This window comes from Phascolarctos cinereus, unplaced genomic scaffold (assembly GCF_003287225.1).
Source record: "Phascolarctos cinereus isolate Bilbo 61053 unplaced genomic scaffold, phaCin_HiC Scaffold_726;HRSCAF=1367, whole genome shotgun sequence".
NCBI lineage: Eukaryota > Metazoa > Chordata > Mammalia > Diprotodontia > Phascolarctidae > Phascolarctos > Phascolarctos cinereus.
The window spans coordinates 260,883,668-260,909,528 of NW_027556098.1; the positions used below are offsets into that span (position 1 = coordinate 260,883,668).

Consider the following 25,861-nt stretch of genomic DNA (forward strand, 5'->3'; position numbering starts at 1 on the left):
TTCATTCTGTGGTCCTTATAATCCAACTCTCACAGTCGTACATTGCTGCTAGAAAAACCATAGCTTTGATTATGTGGACCTTTATCAGCAAGTTGATGTCTCTGTTTTTTAGTATGCTATCTAGATTTGCTATAGTTTTCCTTCCAAGGCTCTTGTCTTTTAATTTTATGACTGCAGGAACCATCTGATCTTTGAGCCCCAAAATATAAAATCTGACACTCTATTCCTCATACATGGCATTCTATCTCCTGACTTCTTGTCTAGCACTAGCCACCCCCTATGCCTGGAATGGACTTCTTTCTTACCTCCCTCTTATAAAATCTGTTACTTGCATCAAGACCCAGTTCAAGCACCACTTTCCATCCTACCAACAAGAATTGGGGGTAGGTGTTGTGAGACAGGGTGCTAGTAGAGCTGGGGCAGCTTGAGTTACCCTACCCCTTTTACACTACTTGCTAAATTTCTGTTTTCTGCCTCAAGGAAGCCTCTGCCTCTTACTTCTTTGGCAAGGAAGGGATGACTGACATAAGCTCAATGAATGATTGAGTTCTTCCCTAGTAGGTTACCACTTATTCCCTTCCAGATTGTCCTTGACTCATTGCTCATCTATTTCCAGGGGAGAGGTAGAACCCTTACTGATGTACCTTAATTGCATTATTAATAATAATGTTAATTATAATAACTATCATTTGTCTAGATTTTCAAAGTACTTTACAAATATTACCTAATTTTATCCTCATGACAACTTTGTATGGGTAGGTACTATTATCATCCCTGTTTTACAGGAGAAGAAACTGAGGCACAGAGAAATTAAATGAGTTTCCCTGGGTCTCACAGCTAGGGATTGAGTAACATGATTTGAATTTGGGTCTTTCTGACTCCAAGTCCTATGCCGCTCAACCTTACTTTGGTAAAAGGAGAATAACATATACATTTACTTTTTACTCCAAGAAGGGGGAGTGTAGTTCTCATACAGCTTCAATTTCAGGCAGTGGAATTTTTTCTCAGTTGAAAATGTAAATAATATGAATATGATGTAATATTTTTACCCCTTAAGGAAACTGATAAGGAGTGGCCAGACTGGTAAGAGGAGAATCCGAGGAGAGCAGTGTCAGAGAAACCCAGAGGGGAAAGATTATACAGGAAGAGAGGATACCATGTTGGGGAAAGGTCAAGAATGATGAAAACTAAGAAAAAGCCATCAAATTTAGCTATTTAGATTATTGGTTGGATAAGTGGTCAAAGGACATGCATGAATAAGCAATTCTTTTTTTTTTTAAATTTTTTGGGTTTTTTTAGCTAGACAGTGGGGTTAAGTGACTTGCCCAGGGTCACATAGCTAGTAAATATCATGTGTCTGAAGCCAGATTTGAACTCAGGCCTCCTGACACCAGGGCCAGTGTTCTATCCACTGCCCCACCTAGCTGCCCCATGAATAAGCACTTCTTAAAAGAAGAATTGTAAACTGCATTCAGACCCTTCATAACCTGGCCCTTGTGCTACCTACCTTTTGACTCTTTTTATACTACTAGACCCACCTCCATGTACTCTGCTATCCAGTAACACTGTCTTTGCTTTTCTGTGCATTTTCACTGGCTGTTCCCTATGCTTGAAATTTTCTCCCTCCTCATCTCTGCTTCCTGGCTTCCCTGGCTCCCTTCAAATCCCAGCTAAAATCCTGCCTTCCACAAAAAGCCTTTCCCGATCACTCTTAATGCTAGTGATTTCCCTCTGTTGATTAACTCCAGTTTGTTTTGTTTATTTCTTGTTTGTACATAGCTGTTTGTGTTGCCTCTCCCATTAGATTCTGAGCTCGAGACCAGGGACTATCTTTTTGTCTTTCCTCGTATCTCCAGTGATTAGTGAAGTATGTGGCACGTAGTAGATGCCTAATAAAGCTTGTTGCCGGGACTGACAACCATACAGAAGATTGCCCCAAACCCTTTTAATAAGAGGAATGCAAATCAAAATAACTCTGAGGTTTTACCTCATGGGCAGGAAATTGGCAAAGAAGACAGATGGAAATAGTCAATTCTGGAAGGGCTGTGGGAAGACAGGCACACTAACACTATTGATGGAGCTGTGAATTTGTCCAGCCATTGTAGCAAGCATTTATGAGCAGATTGTTTGACTGAGAGATCCCACCCCTCAACATATACCCCAACAAAGTCAAAAGAAAGGTCCTACATACACCTGTATGTTCATGGTAGCACTTGTTGTGGTAGAGAAGAACTGGAAACAAAGTAATCGCTGGGGAATTGCTGGACAAATTGTGGCAAATGAATGAATTGGCATATTTCTGTGAAGAATTCAGAGAAGCATTATTAAAACATTTTAAAAAGAGATCACTACTCACATACCTCAGAGATTATTTAATCCATTTATTCCCAGTGTGGGCAACAAGTGTTGGGCATGATCTTGAGGGGAGACGGGTTGATGGGAAGAGGAAGAGTGGTGAAACAATTGTTGTATAAAGTCCGTATATGGAATTACCAAAAAGCAGTTACCTTTTGTGAACTGAATAAATAGTATGTATCACAATTTATGTAGTACTAATTTTCAAATGTATATCAATACTGCTGTGATTAATAAAATTTAAATTCATTTAAAAATGAACAAAAAAAAAGATCCTTGGTAAACTTGGAAAGAGTTGACTGTTTTTAATGATAAGATCAGAAGTCAGATTGCAAAGGATTGAGAAGTGAAAACAGTGTAGACAGCTTTCATCCATATGATTGCGTAAAAGAAAGACCTAAAAAAAGTCACAGCTATGGGTATTAGTATACTTCAAATTAGTAAGCCTGTCTGTCATTGAGAAAATAGTGTGACAATTTTCTGAATGTCTTCAAATTTTATGTACAAGTAATCAAATATTGACAATTTAATTTCTCATAAAGATGATAGAAGCAAAAATGAAACTGATGATTTTCTTGAATGTTTAAATGTACATTTGTTTACTGTATTTTTCTTTTTTCTAGTTACTATCGCTGCACAACAAGAAGAAGGTAAGCAATTTTTTTATAATTAGTTATGTTTAAATAATTTTGAAATGTTAAGGGCATATTCCCCTTTAATTTATGCTATCCTAAGTACACTAATGTATAGATTCTAAAGGGGGAACAATACATGTTTCAAAGTTAAACATTTTAAAAAAATGATACTGTTGAATACTAGGCTTTTTAAGGGTTACTATAGCACTCTTACTCTATGTTTACTTATATAAATACCCTAATTTCTCTCTCCTTAAGCCTCTTACTATATATAGTAGTAGTAGTCGTCATCCTTTAGTTTTTCAAAGACTGATAATAACAAGGTCATTGTGAATCTAGCTATTATGAAAGAATAATTAATTGGCACATGGTTGAGAAAAAAGTTAACTGAATTGCTATGTATGGGGGCCAGTGTATTTCTGGCAGTGAAAAACACAACCATTGCATGGGATATAAAAGATATTCACCTTAGGAACTCTTTTAGGTTTGCATAATTATATAAGTTGATCTCTCATTTTGGGGGAATGCTCTATGTTATCCAACTTAGGTCTTTCCTTTAGTAATTAGACTAATTATTAGTCACAGTGTTGTCACATTTTGGAAAGGGACCTTATAAAAATAAAAAGTTAAATAAAGTCAAGTAGGAGGAACAGATTGAAAGAAGAATCTTTCCCAAAATGTCATAGAAGCTGAAAGCAGATTTGAAAAACAGTAAGAAATGAGAGATTCCAAAAATAAAATGGTGATTACAGAAATAGAGGAGTTTGGGGAAAAGCAGTGGGACATTGTTAATGTTTGAATCTGTGCTCTCTAGTACAGTAGATTCCAACCCATCATCACAACCTATCATCAGTACTCTCTCCAATGGTGAGATCACAACCCATTTATTATGGCTCTTGCCCATACCCTTTCATAAATCCTTCATAGAAGGTCTACAAGGTCCACCCAACATTTTGGAGGCTTTCATTTAGTTCTTTTGAAACAGTGTAATAATAATAATAATAGTTATTATTATTATCATTATAACTAGCATTTATGTAGTACTTTAAGGTTTACATTTTACCAGTATTATCCTCACGATAACCCTATGAGATAGAAATCTTGTTATCCTCATTTTACAGGAAAAAGCAGACAGATTAAATAACTTGTCTAGTGTTACACAGCTAGTATGCTGAGGCCAGATTTCAACTTGAGTGTTCCTAAGTCCAGGGCTCTATTTATTACGGCACACACCAAACCACTTCTTTTTCTAATTATAATAATATCTCTCATATTCTTTATAGCACATACTCACTCCGACTCCATACCTTTCCATTGCCCTTTATGTTACCCACAGCTTCTTCAGAGACTGTCATATTTTGTAACTCATATCCATAAAGCATCTCATGAGGCATGTTTTTGTTTAAAAGGTAGGCCTTTGTTTCAGGAAGAAACTTGGAATCTTTAAAAGCACAGTGCTTTTCCCAGAGGCAGGCTACATTATTTCTGGAGGCAGAAGGCCTGGGTTCAAATGCTGCTCCTGACCCTTCCTACCTGTATGACTTTGAACAAGTCACTTCCTGAGCTGCACTTTCTTCATTTATAAAATTAACTTAAGGGTCTTGGAGGTCCCTTCCCACTCTAAATCTGTGATCTTGTGATCCATCTCTCCTCCCTGTTCAATTCTGGACCCAGTTCGTTGTCCATGTTAGTGTCTGTCCAAAGTATGTGTATTGATAGACCAGTTCTGTGGGTTGTCCTTTTAACTGCATATCATAATCTAGACAACAAGGCAGCCTTCATCTACTTGATTTTTCCTGTATGATAAGCCAAATTCCTTTGAGTGATTGTGGATTTCATTTAGAAGGATCTGAAGTATTCTAGAGCTTGAGTCAGTCAGCATAATTTTATCCACAAAAAAGCATCTGGAGGATTTCAGGGTCTGTAGGAAATTTCTCTTCTCTTTGCATGACAATGGCAAACACATTAGGAAGCTTGCAGGTCCTGTTTTTATCCCTGTTTTTATGTTCTGTTAAATCTTTCAAGGAATTGTGTATAATTCTTTTGACATATGCATAAGAAATATTTTGTTAAAGGAGAGACATTGAAAGCATTTTGTTTTACTGAGTCAAGTGCTTTTATTATAATCCACAAACAACCTAGTGGGCTCTTTTATTTGTAAATTTCAGTCAATTGTAGTTGTAAAAATATGATCTGCTAAGGGATCATTTGCTAAAATCTGTTTGTTCCCTTCTCTTACATTCATTTTTCCCATTTTATTTTTTTAAGAAACATCTAATAAAATGATCATTTCAATATGCATTGTACAACATGAAAGGATTATATTTGAAACTAAATCTATTATGTAGAAATTTTCTTTTTAAGTATATCATAAATTCAGAATATAACTTTTAAAGCTATTCTCATATTTGATTTCATTTGTTTGTTTTTGGCTAGGCAGTGGGGTTAAGTGACTTGCCCAGTCATAGCTGGTAAGTGTCAAGTGTCTGAGGCTGGATTTGAATTCAGGTCCTCCTGATTCCAGGGCCAGTGCTCTATCCACCACGCCACCTAGCTGCCCCTCTTATTTGATTTCTTCTGGCCTTCTGTTCTCATTTTAGGGAGGGGGCTCACCATCCCACCGTTTCCTCCCAACTTCTGTCTCTAGTGAAAAAAAAAACCTGTGAAACTCTTGTAAACAAATATGCATAGTCAAGAAAAACAAATTCCTGTATTTGTCATATCCAAAAATGTATGTTTCATTCTGAATCTTCTCTAATGCCTTTACTAAGTATTGCCTTCAATTCACATACAGATTATTTTCATAAAGATTTTGTAGATATTTTATTTTTTAAAAAAAATTTTTTAAGGCAGTTGGGGTTAAGTGACTTGCCCAGGGCCACACAGCTAGTAAGTGTCAAATGTCTGGTTTGAGGTCAGATTTGAACTCACGTACTCCTGACTTCAGAGGTCAGATTTGAACTCACGTACTCCTGACTTCAGGGTCAGTACTCTGTCCACTGCGCCACCTAGATGCCCCGATTTTGTAGATATTTTAAAGTAAGAATGAGTTCATAGTTACATATTCTCCATAGCCTTTTTTTTGGGCATTAGGTCTGTGATTTTTTTTCCTAAGTGTTTGAGATATTAATAATAATTGCTTATTAATATTAATGTTATCCTGCTTGTCAGAATAAAAGTATTTTATTTGTATCTCTTAGCTGGCAGAATATAAAAACAGATATAAATTAGAATGTCATTTCCTTCTAGTTGAAACTAGTTTCACAGAACCACAGAATTTCAGAGTTGAAAGAGACCCCAGCAGCCATCTTGTCCAGCCTATGTGAACAAGATTACCTTCTATAACATACCTGACAAGTGGTCATCTAGTCTCTGTTTGAAGACCTCTGCTGAGGATGAGCCCACTGTTTTACAAGATGGCCCGTGCCACTTTTGGACAGCTCTCACTGTTAGAAAGTTTTTTCTTACTTCAGGTTCTTTGTAACTTTCACCCATTTTTTTCTGTTCTATCCTTGAATCTTCTCTGCATCTTTAGTCTGCTCTCTTTTTTTTTTCCTTATTGGAATGGCTCCCTTTGAATATTTAGACTTTCAGCCCAGTCTTGGTTCTGACTTCTGTAGTATTTTAGTCCATGTGATCCTACCTAGCATTGTTGTAGAATCTTTGAATTTACTTCCCCAAAATCTAGGGCAAATGTTGTATTTTTACCTGGCTTTCCTCTCCTATGTCGCAGACTTTAATAATTAGTGGGTTCTGTTCACTATGGTTTACATCATTTTCAACCCAGCAGTTAGTTCCTTCCTGTTGGGAGAGAATCAGATCCAAAAGAACCCTGAAAGGTAAACAGAATCAAATAGCTTATATACAATCAAACTTATTCAAGGTGGTTACTTTGGTTTAAACACTGGAAATACTACAGAACAAAAGACAGTACATTGTGTCAAGAGCCTTTGCAATAGTCACAGAACAAAATAGAACCCATTATCTCAAGATTACCTAGCTTTACAGTTTTAATTATGCAGCTTTTATAACCAGCTGCTTCTGATTCTTGTATACTCTTGCCATCTCTGCTGTATGCTTTAGCTGATAAAGCCTGCTTGACTTTACTTCTGTATCAGGGAACATCCATGGAGGGCGTACATATAGGAATAATTGCGGCTAAGGAAACTCACAGCTCTAGTCTTGCAACCACTGATGTCTTCTGTCAGTCTCATTGTATTTGCTACTGGTCTCATGGCTGCTGAGCCACTCTCAGTCATCTGCTGGGCTTCAACTCTTCCATCTCTTCTAGGCTACCTACTATTCTCTTCTACCATTGTTAGGGTATAGCTGACAGGGGTGGGGAACCTGCAGCCTCCAGGCCACAAGTGGCCCTCTAGGTCCTTAAGTGTGGTCCCTTGACTGAATCCTTACTTCACTGAATCCTTCATAAAAGGATTTGTTCTGTAAAACTTGGACTCAGTCAAAAGGCCACACCCAAGAACCTAGAAGGCCACAGATTTCCCACCCCTGGTACTGCAGGTAGTAAGGGATACTATCAGGGTTTAGCACCTTTATGGGAGAGTTCTAAAGCTCTTTCAGTGTATAGCTTAGGACAATGAGCTACTGTGTTCAGCCAGGTAACCCCCCTCCCCCACCCCAAGTCCCAGGATATGATATATATATATATATATATAGTTTTGTATATAAATTTATATTCATATATATGAATTTTGGATTGACAAATATAATTCAGCAAAAGCCCTAAGGTAAGATTGTTTATTCTTTTGGCTGCTTTTTTACTTATCCAGTTATCCAATTTGGATTTAGAAAATTCCTTTTCACTCCTGTCAAATCTTTGATTGTCAGTCTGTCTCCAAACCCATTTTTGGAGACTCCACCCAACAGTACCCTACGGGAACTGTATGGGAGTTAGGTCAACAACTTGCTTCCAGATCAGCATGTAGATAAACTTCGGAGCAAGAAAAAAGGGCTTGTTGAATTATTTAGGGAATTGCCTTCACTCTATATTACTTCCTTTGTTATACGTATCTACCAGGAAAAATTGCTGACTTTCAAAAGTGTCAAGTGTTAGTCTCCATACAAATCATTGAAAGAAATATGGAATAACCTATACAAAGTGAGATGGAGGAAAATCAGCAGTACCTCAGCTATACACATATTGACTATTATAACTGTATAAAGGAAGGAAGGAAAACAGGGCCAAAAGTGGTTGAACTTCAGCAAGCCTGCAAGGAGATTCAAAACAAAATAACGTCTTTGTTTATTTAATTTATTTCGATTCTGCCATGTTAAAAACCAAGGGTTTGTGGTAAGTAAGATTTTAACTTGCTGTATTGTCTGTGTTTTTGATTGTTTTTATTGATGGTTGCTATGTTAATTTTTTCTTTCCTAAGTGTAATAGGCATATAATAGGCTAAGTTAAAGAGGTTCAGAAATGCATGAAATGTTGGCTTCATTGCACTACCAGACATCTGTCCTGGGCAGAATGCCTTACTTGAAATATCTCACAAGTTGGAAGAAATTGGCCATTACTTTCCAGGGTTTTTTAGTACTTAGTGTTCAGCCCTTCTGTCCCTCCCCTTCTTTGTTCCTTCTCTCATCTCTCAGACTTCTGCTAGAAGTCTACTAAATCTTCACTCTTAGTCCATTTAAATTTAAAGACTGGGCATTCAACAACTGAGCGTTCAGCAGCCCTTGCTGGAAATTTCTCTCATTCTCTGATCTGAAAGTTTGCTCCCAGCAAATCTTCTAGAAATGACTGAGATCATAAATGTCTCATTCACAGCTGTTTTCAAAGTCTTTCTCTCTCACACCCCACCCCCCCCTTCATTAGACTACAGAAAGTTCTTGGGTTAGGCCTGTTAATCCCCAAATATACCTTGCTTCATGGAAATAGTTTCTTTGTACTGTGCTGGGTTTTGGGTTTTGTTTTTTTGTTTGTTTTAGTCTCAATGTTCTTTGCTCTAATGTTGAGCATCTTAATAAGAGAGTTATAAATTCCTTTATATCATATCATATGTCTGGGTCCTAAGTGAACATTTTTATCATCCATGAGGAGCCTCGTTCTTCTTCCTTCTCTGCTTTTAACAATACCTATGATGTGGTTCATTGTACCCAATTAGGGTGGATTTATTGTCATAAACACCTCTCTACTCCGTGTAGGCTAGTTTTCCCCAGGAAACCATTTTTGAAGCTTAATTGTCTATCTTAGACTAAAGCTTGAACTGTTGACACAGCTATCTGGTTATCTAAGCCATAAAAAGCCCAGCACAGGTCAGATCTGGTGGGTTTCCTACTGCCATGAGGGACAGTAAATCTAAAGTCGTGTCTTGATAGGGAGAACAAGGAGAGCTGTATCCAAATGAACCAATGTTGTAACTTTGCTGTTGTTGAGTAAACTTCCATTTGCAAAATGTTTTATGGTCTACAAGTACCTCATTTCATTCTAATACCAAGTCTGAACCACCTGACTGGCCCAGAATCAAGCCTGCCCCAGAACATCTATCAAATGCAATTTCTTTGGAGCATTCAGATTGAAATTTATCATATTATACTGCTTTTATCTGCTCCCTACTAGGCAGCTAGGTGGTATGGTGGATCAGGTGCTGGGCCTGGAGTCATAAAGACATGACTTCAAATCCAACCTTAGACACTTACTAGCTGTGTGGCCCTGGGCGAGGCTCTGAACCTCTGTTTGCTTCAATTTCCTCATCTGTAAAATGGGGATAATAATGGTACCTACCTTCCAGGATTGCTGTGATGATCAAATAAATGAGATAATGTTTGTAAAGCACTTAGCACAGTGCCTGGTCTATAGCAGGTATTACATTAATGCTAGCTATCATTGTTTTTATTATCCTTGCACATTTCCTCTGGGTATTACTTTTATAACATTTATGATCCCCCTTTTTTGGCTAGAAGCTTAGATCTGCTTCTTTTCCTGGATCTGAAGTTGGAAAAGGTGGTTAAATCTTAGCTCTGTTACTTGTTTATACAAGTCTCTTAACCTTTTTGGACCTCAATTTGAAGGTCCTTAAAATGAAGGAGTTATTATGGTAAGGGATCCAGGCCAAATCCTGTTATTCAAGAATATGAGCTATGTCCCTTGCTTAAGATCCAGTCTGTTGATCATGATCCCTGACTAACCATGCTTTTACAGTGTAGTTAGGCTAATACTTATCTCCTCTGTAAAAGCCAATGTATGTGGTGTTCTAGATGGCCACTGAGGTCCCATCCAACTCTCAAATTCTGTGATCTTGTGAAAAGATTAATTATCTTTTTTATGTACCTAGGTGGGCTTCTCTAAATTACTTGGTTACGTCCCACTGTACTTAAATGTACTTTTAGCTTATCTACCATATCTACTTGGGCTTCTCTAAACTATTTACTTCCATTGTTTTTAGGTATTGTATTATAGTGTATAAATCTTACCTCCTGTACTAAATTGTAAGCTCCTTGAGGGCAGAGATCTTTTTTTTACTTATCTCTGAACATCCCCATCTTGTTTCAGTGTCTTGCTCATAGTTTAATGTTTCTTGAATTTAATGCCCAAAGCAGTAAAAGTCTGTCATTCTACAAACCTAAAATGATGGCTTTTTTTTGTTGTGACAAAAAATTTAAATTATATTAATTTATTTAAGTTTAAATTACATTAAAACATTTTCCTGGAAGCCTGTATGTACTTTCTTCCTACTAAAAGACAATCTCTAACTTCAACTAATTCTTCTTGAATCTTCAAAGAGACCCATGACAAGCTTTCCTAAGTAGAAGTAGAAAAGTGGAACCCTTCTCACATAAGAAGGGAAATCTTTTAAAGTTATTTTAATGTGCTTCTTTTAATTTTGTTTTCCTTTGTCGTCTTGTTTGCCTAAGCTGACATACTCCCCTTATGGCTTCCTGTGTATTTTCAGGAATTCTCACAATAAGCTTTTTACTTTTAGCAAGGGGAAATTGAATCTCATTAACCAAGTACCAGTTATTAAAAATTTTAGGTAGAAGTCATTCTCCCATTCATTGGAGGGTGCCTACCACCAATGCTGGTCCTAAATTCTGGTTCAGATTATCCATTATCTGAATTGCTCAATCCCCCAAGCAGGAAATTAGTTTTCATTCCTCAGATTTTAGTTGGCATTTTGCATCTTTCTTAAGCTTTTAACATGTTCTAGTATGTATTGTTTTTTGTAGGTATGTTTCCCACAAGAATATAAACTACAAGAAGGCAGAGTCTATTTCTCGTTTAATTTTTGTTTCTTTCCTGTCACTTAAAATAGAAACTGTAGGTAGTATATTGATTTCAGAAGAGTGGAGGTAAGAAGATAGTCCACTGAAATAACTATGGCAAAGTTAAAAAGCATGTTAAAGGTGGAACTAGCCACATATTGGGCTTAAGGGAACTTAAGTAACCCCATAGCAAACCAGACTTGAAAATTGTTCCTAAACTGGAGTCCAAAGGAAAGGATCCAGTTAATTCAATTCAACTTAGCAATTCATTGAGCATTTAGTAGGCATGTAATAAATGGTGAATTGAATTGAGTTGATACTTCTCTCTGGATTCCATACTGGCATCAATTTCCAACTGTCCCTTAGTTTTTTGGTGCTCTTCTAGCTAGAGGAACAATTTTCACAGAAGGCTTGCTATGGAGTTGTTGAAAGTTCAGAGACTTCCTAGCCCAGTATCTCCTAGCTCAGCTAGCTCAGGCTTTCATATTCATCTCAGTTGTATCATGATTATGTCTGTGAATTGACTTCTCACCCTCAAGGTAATGCAATCATTGTATCATTCAGAGTAACTAATTTTCCCATGCTGGGCTCCATATACCAGGGTTTGGGATTGTATATTTCAGGTTCTAAGCTAATCTGCTAATAAGTCCACATGACAAGGCCTAAACCACATTGCTTGCCACCATATTCTGGGAGTTCAGTCAGGGTCTTCCTCCCATTTTTAAACTCCAGGTATTTCTTACTCCTGGTACAACTACTTGTACTCCATTTTCTTTTTTCCTTGCAGGTTTAAGGTTTTAGCCTTCTTGTTCCCTTGTCTAGGCTATTCAAACTAATCATGTGGAAGGCCTTAGTTTGCCTTTTAAACTATTTGTTAGAGCTTTCCTTCTTTCTCTATTCATGATACTCAGGAAAGGGGGGGGGAGGAGAGAGAGCTTGATATCTTGCTACTAAAAATAAAAATTCTTCCACCTACCCTATCCTTAGCTTTTCCCCCCTCTAATCACCATGGAATACTTCCCCACTTCAGTCTTTTATTTTTTCCTTATTTATTTTATTTATTTATTTTTTAGGCACTTGGGGTTAAGTGACTTGCCCAGGGTCGCACAGCTACTAAGGGTCAAGCATTTGGTCTGAGGTCGAATTTGAACTCTGTTCCTCCTGACTTCAGGGCCGGCACTCTATCTGCTGTGCCACCTAGCTGCCCATCTTCCTTTTTGTTACTTGTTTAATTGCTTTAGTTTTGAGCTAAGTAGAATTTGACTTGTAGTAACGTATTTGTTTATTTTTTAAACATTTTGTTGCTATAAGTAGCTTGAGAGAGCATCCAGAGAAATTTCTTAAAGGGTCTATAAGAAAATAGGACTTTAAAAAAATAATTTGAACAAAAATGTAAATAGTTTTAAATAAAAGTTTAAATTAGTTTCAAATATTGAATTGTTAGATGGGAATCTTCACTTTGGAGAATTAGAAGATTCCACTTTATCATTGAGACTCTGGCATCGAAAAATTGATTGGCTAAAAAATAGATCTAACTTGTAGTGCTTTTTTTTCCCAGTATAACAAGTCTGTACTTTTTCTCTACCTTAGCCTTGGGCAGATAAATGCTAAATTAGTTTTTTAAAAAATTAATTAGATAAATAAATTTTTAAAAAAGCACTCTTATCCTCTCCGTCATGCACCATCAGTAACTGAGATATTGGGTACATATCACGCTGCTGCTCAGATACCATAATAATACAAGAGTAGATTTAAATGCCCTCAAGAGTATTTCTTGTGTAAAGTCATAAAGAAGCCCACTGCTGGGTAATATTTACTGCTGATGGGGCATTGAACTCTGTTTTGGAGTACCTAATTAAGTGGCTCCCTGGCCAGCTTTTCATGGCCTACCATCTAGACTCAGGTCCCTACTTAGATATGCTCTTTATCCTTTGCCTGTACTGCAGAGAGCACAGCTATGATGGGCTGGCCATGTTGTTCAAATGCCAAACGTATGCTGGACTCAGAGACTATTTTATGGAGAACTCACACAGGACAGACGTTCACGTGGTGGTCAGGAGAAGCTGTACAAGGACATTCTCAAAGTCTCTCTTAAGAACTTTGGAATTGACTGTGTGACATGGGGGATGCTGGCACAGGACCATCCAGCATGGTGTGCCCTCATTAGAGAAAGGACTGTGTTTTATGAGTAAAGCAGAATTGAAATAGCTCCAAAGAAACACGAGATGCACAAATTTAGAGAACCCACTTTAAATGTTCACATGGACTATTTGTGCCTGACCTGTGGTCGAGCATTCTGAGCTCGTGTTGGTCTGATCAGCCACAGTCCAGTGCACTGTAACTTGACTCTAACTTAATGATGTCATTTTGGTCCTCTTCAAGGAAAAAGGACAACAAGCATCCTCTTCCTCCATAGAGCATCTGCCTATAGAACACAAGATATGGGAAAGAGAGAAATATCAGCATGCCTTATGAATTCTTTTATTTTTCTTCTCCAGAAATATAATAGGAGGCCACAAGCAATCACATAAATGGAGAGGATATTGCAGTAATCCAATCAGAAAAGTCACTGCATGATGTTCAAATGGTTCAAAAGGTTGTAATAATAATAATAATAATAATAATAATAATAATGATAACAACAACAACAACAACAGTGGTAATAGGAGTAGTAGGTTTACTTGTTTGGCCAAATTTGAAAAGGGAGATGAAAAATAGGAAGCTTTTTTTTTCCAGGTTAGCCCTTGTGTTATGTAAGGACTAGATTATTTTATGATTCTGCAACAAGATTGCAATTGCTTTTCATTTGCTTTTATTTTATAATTGTACAAGTTGAATGTTTCACGTTGCTGAATTGTAAATTAAACTATTTTTGCTCTTGTTTTTAAAATTTTCTGATTGTGATATAAGGCTAAAAAGAAATTGAGTAAAGGTAATCATGGGTCATTAGTCATCTTTGGAAGTTTAATTCCAAAAAGCCTTGCCAGTTTTATGAAATCAAAATCTACCTTATTTATCAGTTACCTCTTTAAAACTGGTTGTTATGTGGATAAATCCAAGAGAAAAAAAATATATATATATATATGTTTATTCTCCTCTGCTAGAATTCCTAACAAGTGTCAAGAGTAATTCATATAAAAGAGTTTTATTGATATTTACAGTGACCTGGATTAAACATTTCAATCCATTTAGAGGAAACTATCCAAGCCTCCAAGTATGTTATATGTTTTGCAATTTTTACCTAAACTCACTGAGACCTTATTTGTATTTATTTTTATTTACCAGGAAAGGCAGCTATCTACCTTGTGGTTTTCCATCTGTCGTTTGTCTTGTTTATGTGGTCCTATTGGAAGACAATTTTTACACCTCCTGTTTGCCCCTCCAAAGAGGTAAATTTAATGTTGGTAAAAACTATAAATTTTTCACAGACTGAGGAATTATTTTCCTTTCTGTGGCATTTATATAAAGCATAGTACTATGCACCTGGTCTCTGTTTCGATTCTTAAGTTACTTGATTAACTAATACTGTAAATTTAAGTTATGGGCCTACTCTGAAACAGTCATGTGATTTTGGTTAAAGAAACTTTAATGTCTATAGTATGTGTCTTTTAGCCTCTTTTTTGGTGCATAATATTGTTTAAAAGTTGATTTAGGTATGGACAGTATAGTTCTAATATTTTCCCAAATTTCAAATAAGCTTTAGGGTAAGTTTTTAAGAGGCAGGGATGAACATAAGGGTTAGTTCTTTGCTCTCTAAGCAATAAAGTTAAGTTTCGTTTAGAAGTCTAGTGAAGTGAGTTGTGGGTATTATTATATCCCTATTTCATAGGTAAGGACACAGGGAAGTTATTTGTCCATGATTATGCAAACTAATAAGTGTCAGAGGTAGGATATGAACCCAGGTCTCTGACTAATCTCTCTGAACCTCATTTTCCTTATCTCTTTTATGAGAAAGGGGAGGGGAAAGGACTAAGCATTTATGTAACTTCTACTGTGTACTAGGCAGTATGCTCAGCACTTTACAAATATGATCTCTTTTGATCCTCACAACAACCCTGAAAGGTAAGTGCTATTGTTATCCCTATTTTACAGAGAAGGAAACTGAGGTAAACAAAGGTGAAGTGACGTAAGTCAGCCCAGGGTCACACAGCTTGTAAGTGTCTGAGGTTAGATTTAAATTGCCATTTCTTCACTCTAGACCCGCTGTACCTACTTAGGACGGTAACCTGAGTGACTTCTAATGTCCCTTCCAACCTTTAATCTGTAATTATATTAACCAACAGGATCATTATGAATTAGGCTTGAACTATGAAAAACAGAAAAGATATTCATTTCAGGAACCATGAAATCATAGATTACAGTTGGAAAGGACCCTGAAAGCTGTATCTAGTAGCCCAACCCCCCTCATTTGACAGATGAGAAAACTGAGTGAGGTTTGGAGAGGTTAAATAATTTGACCAAGGCCATATAGGTATTAAGATGGATTGTACCAAAATATACGACACAATATTGATCCAATTAAAATCAAATAATTTAATTGTGATTACTTACATAATCTGAAAATTACATACAAGAAATAAAATTTAATGTGTTGGTTATTATAATGAATGAATTTGAAGGTGAACTTAAAAAGATACCCCTGAAGCAAATCTCTTTATCTTTATTAGCAGAGAATTTAAGTTAAACTAAAGAATATTCGGGGTAGAAGAAATGACTAAGTCAGTTTAAGTATATTAGTTTTAGGAATAGTAGAATGTAAACTAGGTTAATAAATGTTATTCTTCAGTGACCCAAGATTTTTTTGAAAATTGAACCCACAGATACACAAATAAGTGGAGAAAATGAGTGATAGAAGATAGGCTAATTTTCTATTTTATAAAATTAAATTTTGAATAAATTACAGGCTGTAATATAAAGAGTTAGATGAAAAAACAAAATCTAGTAATATGCTATGTATGAAGAATGTGCTTGAAATAAGAAAGACAACATGGGCTAAAAGTTTGAACTATCTTGTGAGTAATACAAGAAGGACTGGATAATCAATCATGATTTTTTTTGTTTTGCATTTTTATTTCATTTTTTCTCACTTATGTGTAAAAACAATTTTCAACATTTGATTTTAAAAATTTTGAGTTTTAAATTCTCTACCACACTCTGTCCCCTTTCCCCTACTATAGATTATACATGTGCGGTCATGCAAAACATATTTCTGTATTAGCCATGTCACAAAAGAAAACAAGCAAAAATGACAAAAATAGAGTAAAAAAAAGTACACTTTGATCTGCATTCAGACTCCATTAGTTCTTTCTCTGGAAAGGAACAGCATTTTCCATCATAAATACTTCGAAATTGTCTTGGATTATTGTATTGCTGAAAATAACTAAGTCACTCAGTTGTTCATTGTACAATATTGCTGTTACTGTGTACAACGTTCTCTTGCTTCTGCTCACTACTTTGCATCAGTTCACATACGTCTTCCCAGATTTTTCTAAAACATCCTACTCATCATTTCTTTTTTTAATGTTATGTGTGTATGTGTGTGTGTGTGTATTAGTTTTCAACATTTACTTCCACATGATTTTCAATTCCAGATTTTCACCCCATCTTGCCCCTCCCCCCACCCCAAGATGGCATGCATTTTGAATACCCCTTCCCCTTCTATTTTCCTGTAGGGCAGGATAGATTTCTGTACCTCATTTCCTGTATTTCTTGTTTCCTAGCTGCATGTGGAAACATTTTTTTTAAACATGTGTTTTTAAAACTTTGGGTTCCACATTTTCTCCCTTCCTCCCACTCCACCCACCCTCATTAAAAAGGCAGGCAACTCAATACAGGCCATACATGTGCAATTATACAAAACACTTCCATAGTAGACACATTGTGAAAAACTAACTCTATTTCCCTTAATCCTATCCTGCCCCCCCCATTTATTCTATTCTTTCTTTTGACCCTGTCCCTCCTCAGAAGTACTTCCTTCTGATTACCCCTTTCCCAGTCTGCCCTTCTCTCTGTCAACCCCCTGCTCTCTTGTTTCCTTCCTCTCGTATTTTCCTGTAGGGTAAGACAGGTTTCCGTACCCATTTAGGTGTGTATGTTATTCCCTCCTTAAGCCAAATCCTATGAGAATAAGATTCCCTCATATCCTCTCACCTTCCTGTTTCCCCTCCACTGTAAGAAACTTTTCTTGTCTGTTTTGTGCGAGATAATGTACCCCATTCTACCTCTCCCTTTCTCCTTCTCCTAGTATAATCCTCTCTCACCCCTTACTTCTATTCTCCAGATATCACCTTCTCATCTTCAACTCACCCTGTGCCCTCTATCTGTCTATCTATCTATACATACATACATACGTACATATAATTTTTTCCCCTCCCACTACCCTAATACTGACAAAAGTCTCATGAGTTATAAATATCATCTTTCCATGCAGGAATGTAAACAGTTCAGCCTTAATAAGTCTCTTATGATTTCTCTTTTCCTATTTACCTCTTCATGTTCCACTTGAGTCTTGTATTTGAAAGTCAAATTTTCTATCCAGCTCTGGTCTTTTCATCAAGAATGCTTGAAAGCCCTCTATTTCACTGAATGACCATTTTTTCCCCTGAAGGATTATACTCAGTTTTGCTGGGTAGGCGATTCTTGGTTGTAATCCTCTCTCCTTTGCCCTTCGGGGAATATTATATTCCGTGCCCTACAGTTCCTTAATGTAGAAGCTGCTAAATCTTGTGTTATCCTGATTGTGTTTCCACCATACTTGAATTGTTTCTTTCTGGCTGCTTGCAATATTTTCTCCTTGACCTGGGAACTCTGGAATTTGGCTACAATATTCCTAGGAGTTTTCCTTTGGGGATCTCTTTCAGGAGGAGATCGGTAGATTAATCAATCATAATATTAGGCAACAATTTAAAAGGAAAAGCACTGAGAAAGATAAAAAAAGACATGACATAATAATAAAAGCTATAATAAATAATGAAATATAGTATTTAATTTATCCTCCAGGTAACATAGATACTTCCTTTGATACTTAAATTAATCTCTGAGTTTATCAGAATAGGTCTCCACCCATGTAGATTGCAGCCCCTCCCTACTTTATCATCAGTGGGTCTTTCCATAAATTTAGCAAAGAGCCTGTACTACTTGCTGGAGACCTTTCCTGGAGCTGTTTTTAGATTTCCAGTGTATTCATATGGAGTATTCCAGTTATATTTGTCTTTCACTTGTTGCTATATGAGTGAATGTACTCCTTTTCCTTGAATATTGTATTTTATTGCTATTTCTCATACACAGTCAATATTAATAATCTATTACAACCTACTTTACACCCACTATATGTTTGTCTTGGTCCAAGGGAAAGAACTTTATGCTACTTCTTATATTTTGAAAGAAGAGATTTAAAAGTGCCAAAGAAAGGATAGGGTTCTCGTGGTTCAGAATTTTACAGGGTAAGTCAGCCAGAGGTAGATGGGAATCTCCTAGGAATGAAGGTCTGAAAGACACACACACAAAAAATTATGTTAGTGAGAAGAAAAAGAAGAGTTGCCTAGATGGAATCATGCATGCCTAGGCTCTTATTGACCAGTTTAAATTTTTTTTATAAAGCACTTATAGAAGGTGGAAACAAAGGCAAGTAAGAGAATTAATAAAAATGTGTGGCATGGTTGTGTAAAAAACAGCATTGAGAATTTTAAAGCTCAGAACAAGCCAAGGGTGGTGATGAATGCTAAGAACAAAAATAATAAGGTCTTTTTAAAGCTGTATTGGGAGAAGAAATAGGAAGATAATAGAGTCATAAATTCAGAGCATGAAAGGATCTTAGTCCTACCCCCTTATTTTACAAGTGAGGAAACTGAAGCCCAGAAAAATTAAGTGATTTGCCAAAAGTTTATGGTACGTGCCCAATAAGGGCAAACTTAGACCCTCTGGCTTTGCCTGGATTAGAAGGGACAGTGATAATGGATGATGGAGAAAAGACAGACCTGCTTGTCTCTCCCTTTTTTTTTCTTCTCCTGCTAAGGAGAATTATTTTTAAACTAAAAAGAAAAGAATAAAAATTGGTAATAGGGAGTTGAAACCCAGGATAAGTAAGAGAACAGCTTACTGTCCCAGGTAGATTAAAGTCACTTGTCTTGGAAGAGCTATATTCCAGGTTATTGAACATAGTAGCAGATGTAATTGCCCAGCCATTGTCAGTAATCTTTGAAAGATGATGGAGGTTATGCTTTAGGGAGGCATGAGAGTAAATGTACTAGCTTAAGAAAAAGAGAAGAGTAGATTGTATAAACTATAGGCCCGTTAGCTTGGCTTCACTTCCCAGCAAAATTCTAGAAAATATTAAAGAGATGGTTTATAAGCTTCTAGAAAAGAAAGTACCAATTGTCAAGAGCCAGCTTGGCTTCATCAAAAACATTCATGCCAGACTAACTTCATTTCCTTTTTTAATAGGGCTACTAGATTCGTAGATGAGAGAAATGCTGGATACACTTTACCTAGACTTTGTCATATCATCCTTGTAGACAAGTTGGAGAAATGTGGGTGCCAGGTAGATGGATTTGGAACTGTATGAATTGATGACCTCCAAGAGTAGTCATTACCACTTCGGCAGGATATCTCTAGTAGAATACTCCAAGGATCTTCCCTTCGACCTATACTGTTGTAATAATGACTTAGTTGAGGGTACAGATGGTATGCTTATATGATAACAAAACTGGGAGAAATGATTAAATGTATGAAGTTGTAACAGGCTAGCTAGAATGATGGGCTGATTCTATTAAAATTAAGTTTGATAAAGATATGTCCTGCACTTGGACCCAACTACTGAATTTCATAGCTACAACTAGCAAGGAAGAAAGGAGTATGACTAGACTTTGTGAAATAGATTTGAAGTTTATAGTAGACTGGTAGCTCAGTATGAGTCAGCAGGGTCATATGGCAGCCCAAAAAACCAGTGGAATGTCAGTCTGCTGTATAATTTAAATACATTTAAATATAATTTAAAAACATAGGAGATGGTAGTCCTATGGTATCCTGTCCTGGCCAAATTATACCTGGACTATTGTGTTGAATTCTAAGTTTTACATTTTAAGGAGGCTGTTGATAAGTCTTTTCAGGAGGGTATCTAGGATGGTGAAGGGACTAGAGACCATTTCATATAAGCATTGGTTGAAGGTCCTAGAAATGTTTATCCTGGAGAAAAGAATACTTAGAGAGGACAGTATATAAGTGTGTTCAAGCTTTTTAAGGTTTGCTGTATAGAAGAAGGTTTCAGCTTTTTGCATTTCACCCCAGAGGACAGAATTAGGAAAAAGGATGGAAGATACACAGTGATACTACTGCTGGATATATACCATTAGGAAATCAGAAACTGAAGGAATGGTCCCATGTAAAAAAAAATGTTTATAGCATCTCCTTTTTATAGTTCCAAAAAATTACAGAGTGAATACTCGTCAGTTGGTGAATAGTTAAATAAATAATGGCATATGAATAAATGGAGTGGAATATTTCTCTGTAAGAAGACATAAATATGAAGAATTTAGGGAACCTTGGGAAGGCTAACTTGAACTAACTTGAATTAACACAGATTAATGTAAGCAGAACCAAGAAAATAAATTTCAGGACCTCAGTAATGTAAAGCAAAGACACTAAGAGATATCAAAACTAAAGTCAGTGCAGTAACCAAAACATAAAACTGATAATGAAAAATATTTCCCACATTTCAAAGAGAGGTGATAGACTCCAGGTGCTGTGTGAGACATATGCCGCCAGATATAGTTATTATGTTGGTTTGTTTTGCTTTACTTTTTTGGTTATACATTTTTTGTTTTGGGGAAGGGTAGTAGGAGAGAGATTATTGGGAAGTAATAACAGTTAAAAAATCAATAAGGCATTTATAATTTTTAAATTAAGTTAAAATTTTTTATGTGGATAGAAATTGGAGAAAGGCATTTTAGATATAAAGGAAATTTTCTTAGCAGTTAATAGTTATCCAGAAGCAAAATGGTCTGCTTTGAAGTAGACCTCTTACTATTATTGTGTTACTTAATACTACAGGTCTTAAAAGAAAGATTGAATGATCTTTTTTTTTTATTTTTGCAGGGGTCGGGAGAGTAGGCATATCCTGACCTTTACAAACATCAAATAAAGTGGGAATTATAGTAGAACAGTAGGAAAGACTTGTACATGAAACTGCAAATTTTTGTAATGTACATTTGGCTTTTTAAGTATGTCATGAATTTAGTCTATAACTTTCAAAGCTGTCCATCTTGTCCTTGATTCCTTATAGACTTCCTTTTCATCTCTGTGTATTTTTTTTTAAGGCTTCAGTTGTGCTTTTTTGGTCACTCATATTCTTAACTGCTTTTTTCCTTTCACCTACTTCCCCAAATTGAAAAAGAAAACCAGAAAAGCAAAATAAATTCTTACGTTGTCCACGTACAAACGTATACATCTTATTCTAAATGTTTACCCTCTCCCCTCTGTTAGGGAGGTGGGCATCATGTTTTATCATGTTTGGTCATTGAGTTGGTCAGATTTCTTAAGTCTTTTAAAGTTGTCTTTACAGTGGTGTTCAATCTTTTGGTTCTGTTCACTTTACTCTGAGTCAGTTCATAAAAGAATTTGTAGGCTTCTCTGAAACTATTGCATTTGTCATGTGTTTTGGAATACCATAGTATTCCATGATGTACCTATTCCATAATTTGTTTAGCCTTTTTGCAATAGATAGGCATCTTCTTAGTTTTTAGTTCTGTACCCTTACAAAAAAGAGATGCTCTAAATATCTTTGTACATATGGGTCCTTTTCCTCTGTCTTTGATCTTTCTTGGGGTATGGTAGGCCTAGGAGTGGTTTTCCTGGGTCAAAGTTAAGTTTCTGCTTTAATCTTAGTTGCATTGGTTTTGTTTGCAGAAAATCTTTTAAATATTATGTAATAAAAGTTATTCATTTTATCTTCAGTGATCTTTTCTATCTCTTGTTTGGTCATGAACTCTTCTCCTTTCTAGTATTCTGGACTTACTTGGTACAAATAGGAGCATTTGACAAACTATCTAAACCCTAGACTCTGTATAGAACATCTTCCGTGACCCTTTTAAACGCTCTAGATGAGAATGTCTCCCATGGTTCTCAATGGATCATTCAACAGTGTTCTTCTTGTAGTCGCATCTTACTGTACTTGAGAAGAGCCTTAGGGACTGAATTTTTTCCTGCCAAGCCAAATAATATTTTAAAATCAACAGATGATAAATGTAAGAGACTTATTTTTCTGCTCCTTCTATCAAAGATGTAATACTAAGATGGTGTGATGTAGAAGTGTTCACCAAAGGGGACTTCTCTGTGTATATAAACCATTGTCATAAAGATTTTTTTAAAGATGTGAAACTAAACATGTAGATTGGTTGTTACTGATGTTGTTTTGGTCACCTTTTGGGTGTAAAAGTATCATCTCCAGTCTTTTCCATTCTTTTATAGTTCCCTCATTTTTTTTTAGATATTTTAAAAATCAGTCAAAATTGTGTAGCCTTCAGTACTTCTCTTGTTTGTGTTTCATCACTTCTAGGTGTTTCTCCCAGTTCTTTGCATAATGAATACATTGAGTACTGAGATGATAGAGTCTGCAAATGTGGTGTCTGTTTTTGTTAATGAGAACAAATCGTTACAGAAATGTTGGATGGTCTTTTCCATTTTGTAGCTGTTCTAATCCTGGTTTTTGCCTACAAATGCTCTTAGTATTTTCTGGTTTGGGTTGTATCTCATGCCAAACTCTCCTGCAGAGAGCACAACTCTTATGGGCTGGACACATATCCTGAATGGCAAACATACATTTACCTAAAAGACTATTTTTTGGAGAACTCACACAAGGCAAGTGCTCACACAGAGGTCAGAAGAAGTGGCAAAAGGTCACTTTAAAGGTTTCACTGAAGAACCTTAGTATTAGTTGTAAGACACGAGAGATGCTGGCATAGGACCACCCAACAGTGTTGTGCTTTATGAACAAAGCAGAATCACAGTAGCACAAAGGTTTTATGAAATGTGCAAATCTAGAGACATCTCCATCCCAAATGTCCAAAGAGACTATTTGTGCCCAGCCTGTGGTAGCTCAGAAGGCTCAGATTGGACTGATCAACCACAGTCAAACACACTGTACCTTGACCCCGATGTTGTGCTATTATTGGTCCTCTTCAAGTACGAAAGATGCACAACAACAATAGGTTTCAGGAGGAGCTGATGTTCTTTATCTCCCATCTTGTGTGCCCGCTGGAGTAGACAAATCTGCTGGAGAGGGAATAGCAAAAATCTGTGAAGGCTCAATCTTATAAAGCTATTATGAATGAATTAAGGTATCTCTCCCCTTCAGTGCAAAGGCTGGGGACTGTGGTTGTGAAATATTGCATATATTATCAGAAATGGTTGATGTGTTGGTTATTTTTGCTGAACTGATTTTTTTCTCTTAAATATTTGTTACTAGGGTGAGAGAAAAATTGTCAATAAAATAATATTTTAAAAGGTATTACCACTGAAAATTAAAATCGGGGGCTCTTTTTAGTGAGGCAGGGGTGCTTGCTCTCCTAATTGGGATACCACAAAGCGAAGTTGGCCCTCTCCATAGGGCATCTCAAGGTCAGAGGTCTTTAAGGATTTACAATGAGCTAGGAATTGTGTGTGAGTTCTCCACTATGGACTAAGTGTCTGAAAGTGCTTAGCGTTTTCCAGATGCTGTCTGTCTGAGGCCAGAGTTTGATTGTCCTGCCTTCAGAAATGCAAAAATGTTTTACAGCATTGCCAGGTTAGCAGAGATCTGAGGAAAAATATTCCCCTCAGCACCATGGACTTTGGAGTTCCCTGCTGGGGGCTTCCTAGCATGGCAAGTTGTCCTGCCTATCCCTGATTGGAGTCCAAATCTGGAGGGCAAGGTAAGGTGAACACAAGTGTAAACCAAAATCTGGGTCAGGTTAACATCAAGATGTCATCAAAGTACTGAAAGCCTGAGACAATTGAGAAAATCTGTCTGCAAGAGCTAAGAAACTTTAGGCTCAAAAGTTCATTCCAGGACAGATGGCAAGATGGATGCCACAGTAGTTGACCATATGGATGCAGGTGGCATTCTTCACCCTACTTAGGGTTGACATACCAGAGAGGTTTGCCAAGCTTCACTCTGACTTACAGCATAAAAAAGTCTGGATGCCAGAGACAGCACTCTGTGCTCACCAGGCTTAAACTGAAATTCTTTTCAGTTGAGTAGAACCTGACAGCTTGTGCTCTACTGATATAGGCTTTATGATTCAAGGTCGCCTTTATACCTTGAGTTATCAGAGGAATACTTTTGAGGTAGGGAAATACTAATACAAGTATTGAATTCATTAAACTTTCAGGTTAAAGATAAATATATAAAAACTGTTTTTCTGCATACTAGATATAAACAACTGAAAGATAAAGTGAAAAAATTATATTTTAAGTGACCAAAAATTGAATATTTTGGTAATAATATAATGTAGAACACTTCACAGTAGTTTTGAAGTTGATTTCATTCATGTGTGGGTACTTTCCCCACCTAATATTGTGGCCCTTCCTTGTCTTAGTAGAAAGTTCTTCATGAGTTGCAATGGCCAAAAAATTTTATCATCCTTGTGGCCCAGCCTCCTGATGAGGAGTCTCTCTGAACTTATCTGGACCAGTCCTAAGAAGATAGTATTGATACCAGGTTCAGAGAACCTCTAAGTTAGGCACTTCCTGAGTTTGTACTCTACTAGCATAGTCTTTGAGAATCCAAGATCACCCTCCACAGGCATCAGAGTTAGACTTAATTGAAGGAACGTAGACCTCTATGAGACCTACATAAATGAAGTTAGAAAACAATGGCAAAAGTATGAACAAATGAGAGCTATCTTATTCTTGATTAGATTACATACGATAAAGATGACAATACCCCCTTCCAAGTTAATTTATTAGATATAATACAATATTGATGGAAATACTAATAGGATAATATATAGAACCAGATAAAGGAACAGTGAAAAATATATGGGGAAAGAGCAGTCAAGATTCTAAAAAAAATAGCGTATGGAGGAAGCAGAGGAAAGGTGATTAGGGGTAAAAAGGGAACAGAACTTCCTCTTCTAGGCTTTAACATAGATATTCAAAAGCAACATTTCTAAAAGCTTCTTATTCCTGTGATAAAATATCTACATATGTGTTTTTCTGTGTATTTTAACTTATCCTTATGGAAACCCCCTCCATTAAGGCATTTTAGCTCATCTATAAATTTAGAGTCTCAGAGTTTTACTTGAGGCACTGAGAGTGTCTCGAAAACCCATGTCTTCCTAATTCTGAGGCTAGTTCTGTCTAGAGAAAGAGAGAGAGGGAAGAAGGAAAGAAAGGAGCGAGAGAGATTGTGTAGCACTCTAACAGAATAGAGAATTCAGAAATAGATCCAAATGCCCTAGTCTTGGTTTTGCCATTTACTTCCTTTTCTTTGAATTTCTAGAATTTTTAAAATGAGAGTATTTGATCAGTTTCTCCTTTCCATTTCAAATTCTACATTTGGTGGTAAAGGCCTCTCCAAATGTGTCAATGTGGTAATTCATTATGTACCCTTGGAAAGGGAAAAGGCAACAATCTACACGCAAGCCTTATATACCCATGTAAGAATTATTAAA

The 25,861-nt window shown here is 36.5% G+C and overlaps 1 protein-coding gene across 1 annotated transcript in view; it reads left to right on the top strand.

Moving 5' to 3' along the window:
• Positions 1 to 25,861, top strand: part of ZDHHC20 (zDHHC palmitoyltransferase 20) — an 88,839-nt gene that overhangs the window by 27,519 nt on the left and 35,459 nt on the right. Inside the window, exons 2-3 of the mRNA XM_020968778.2 lie at positions 2,979 to 3,005; positions 14,499 to 14,602. Of these exons, the coding sequence (XP_020824437.1) occupies positions 2,979 to 3,005; positions 14,499 to 14,602 (131 nt within the window). The remainder of the gene's footprint in view (positions 1 to 2,978; positions 3,006 to 14,498; positions 14,603 to 25,861) is intronic.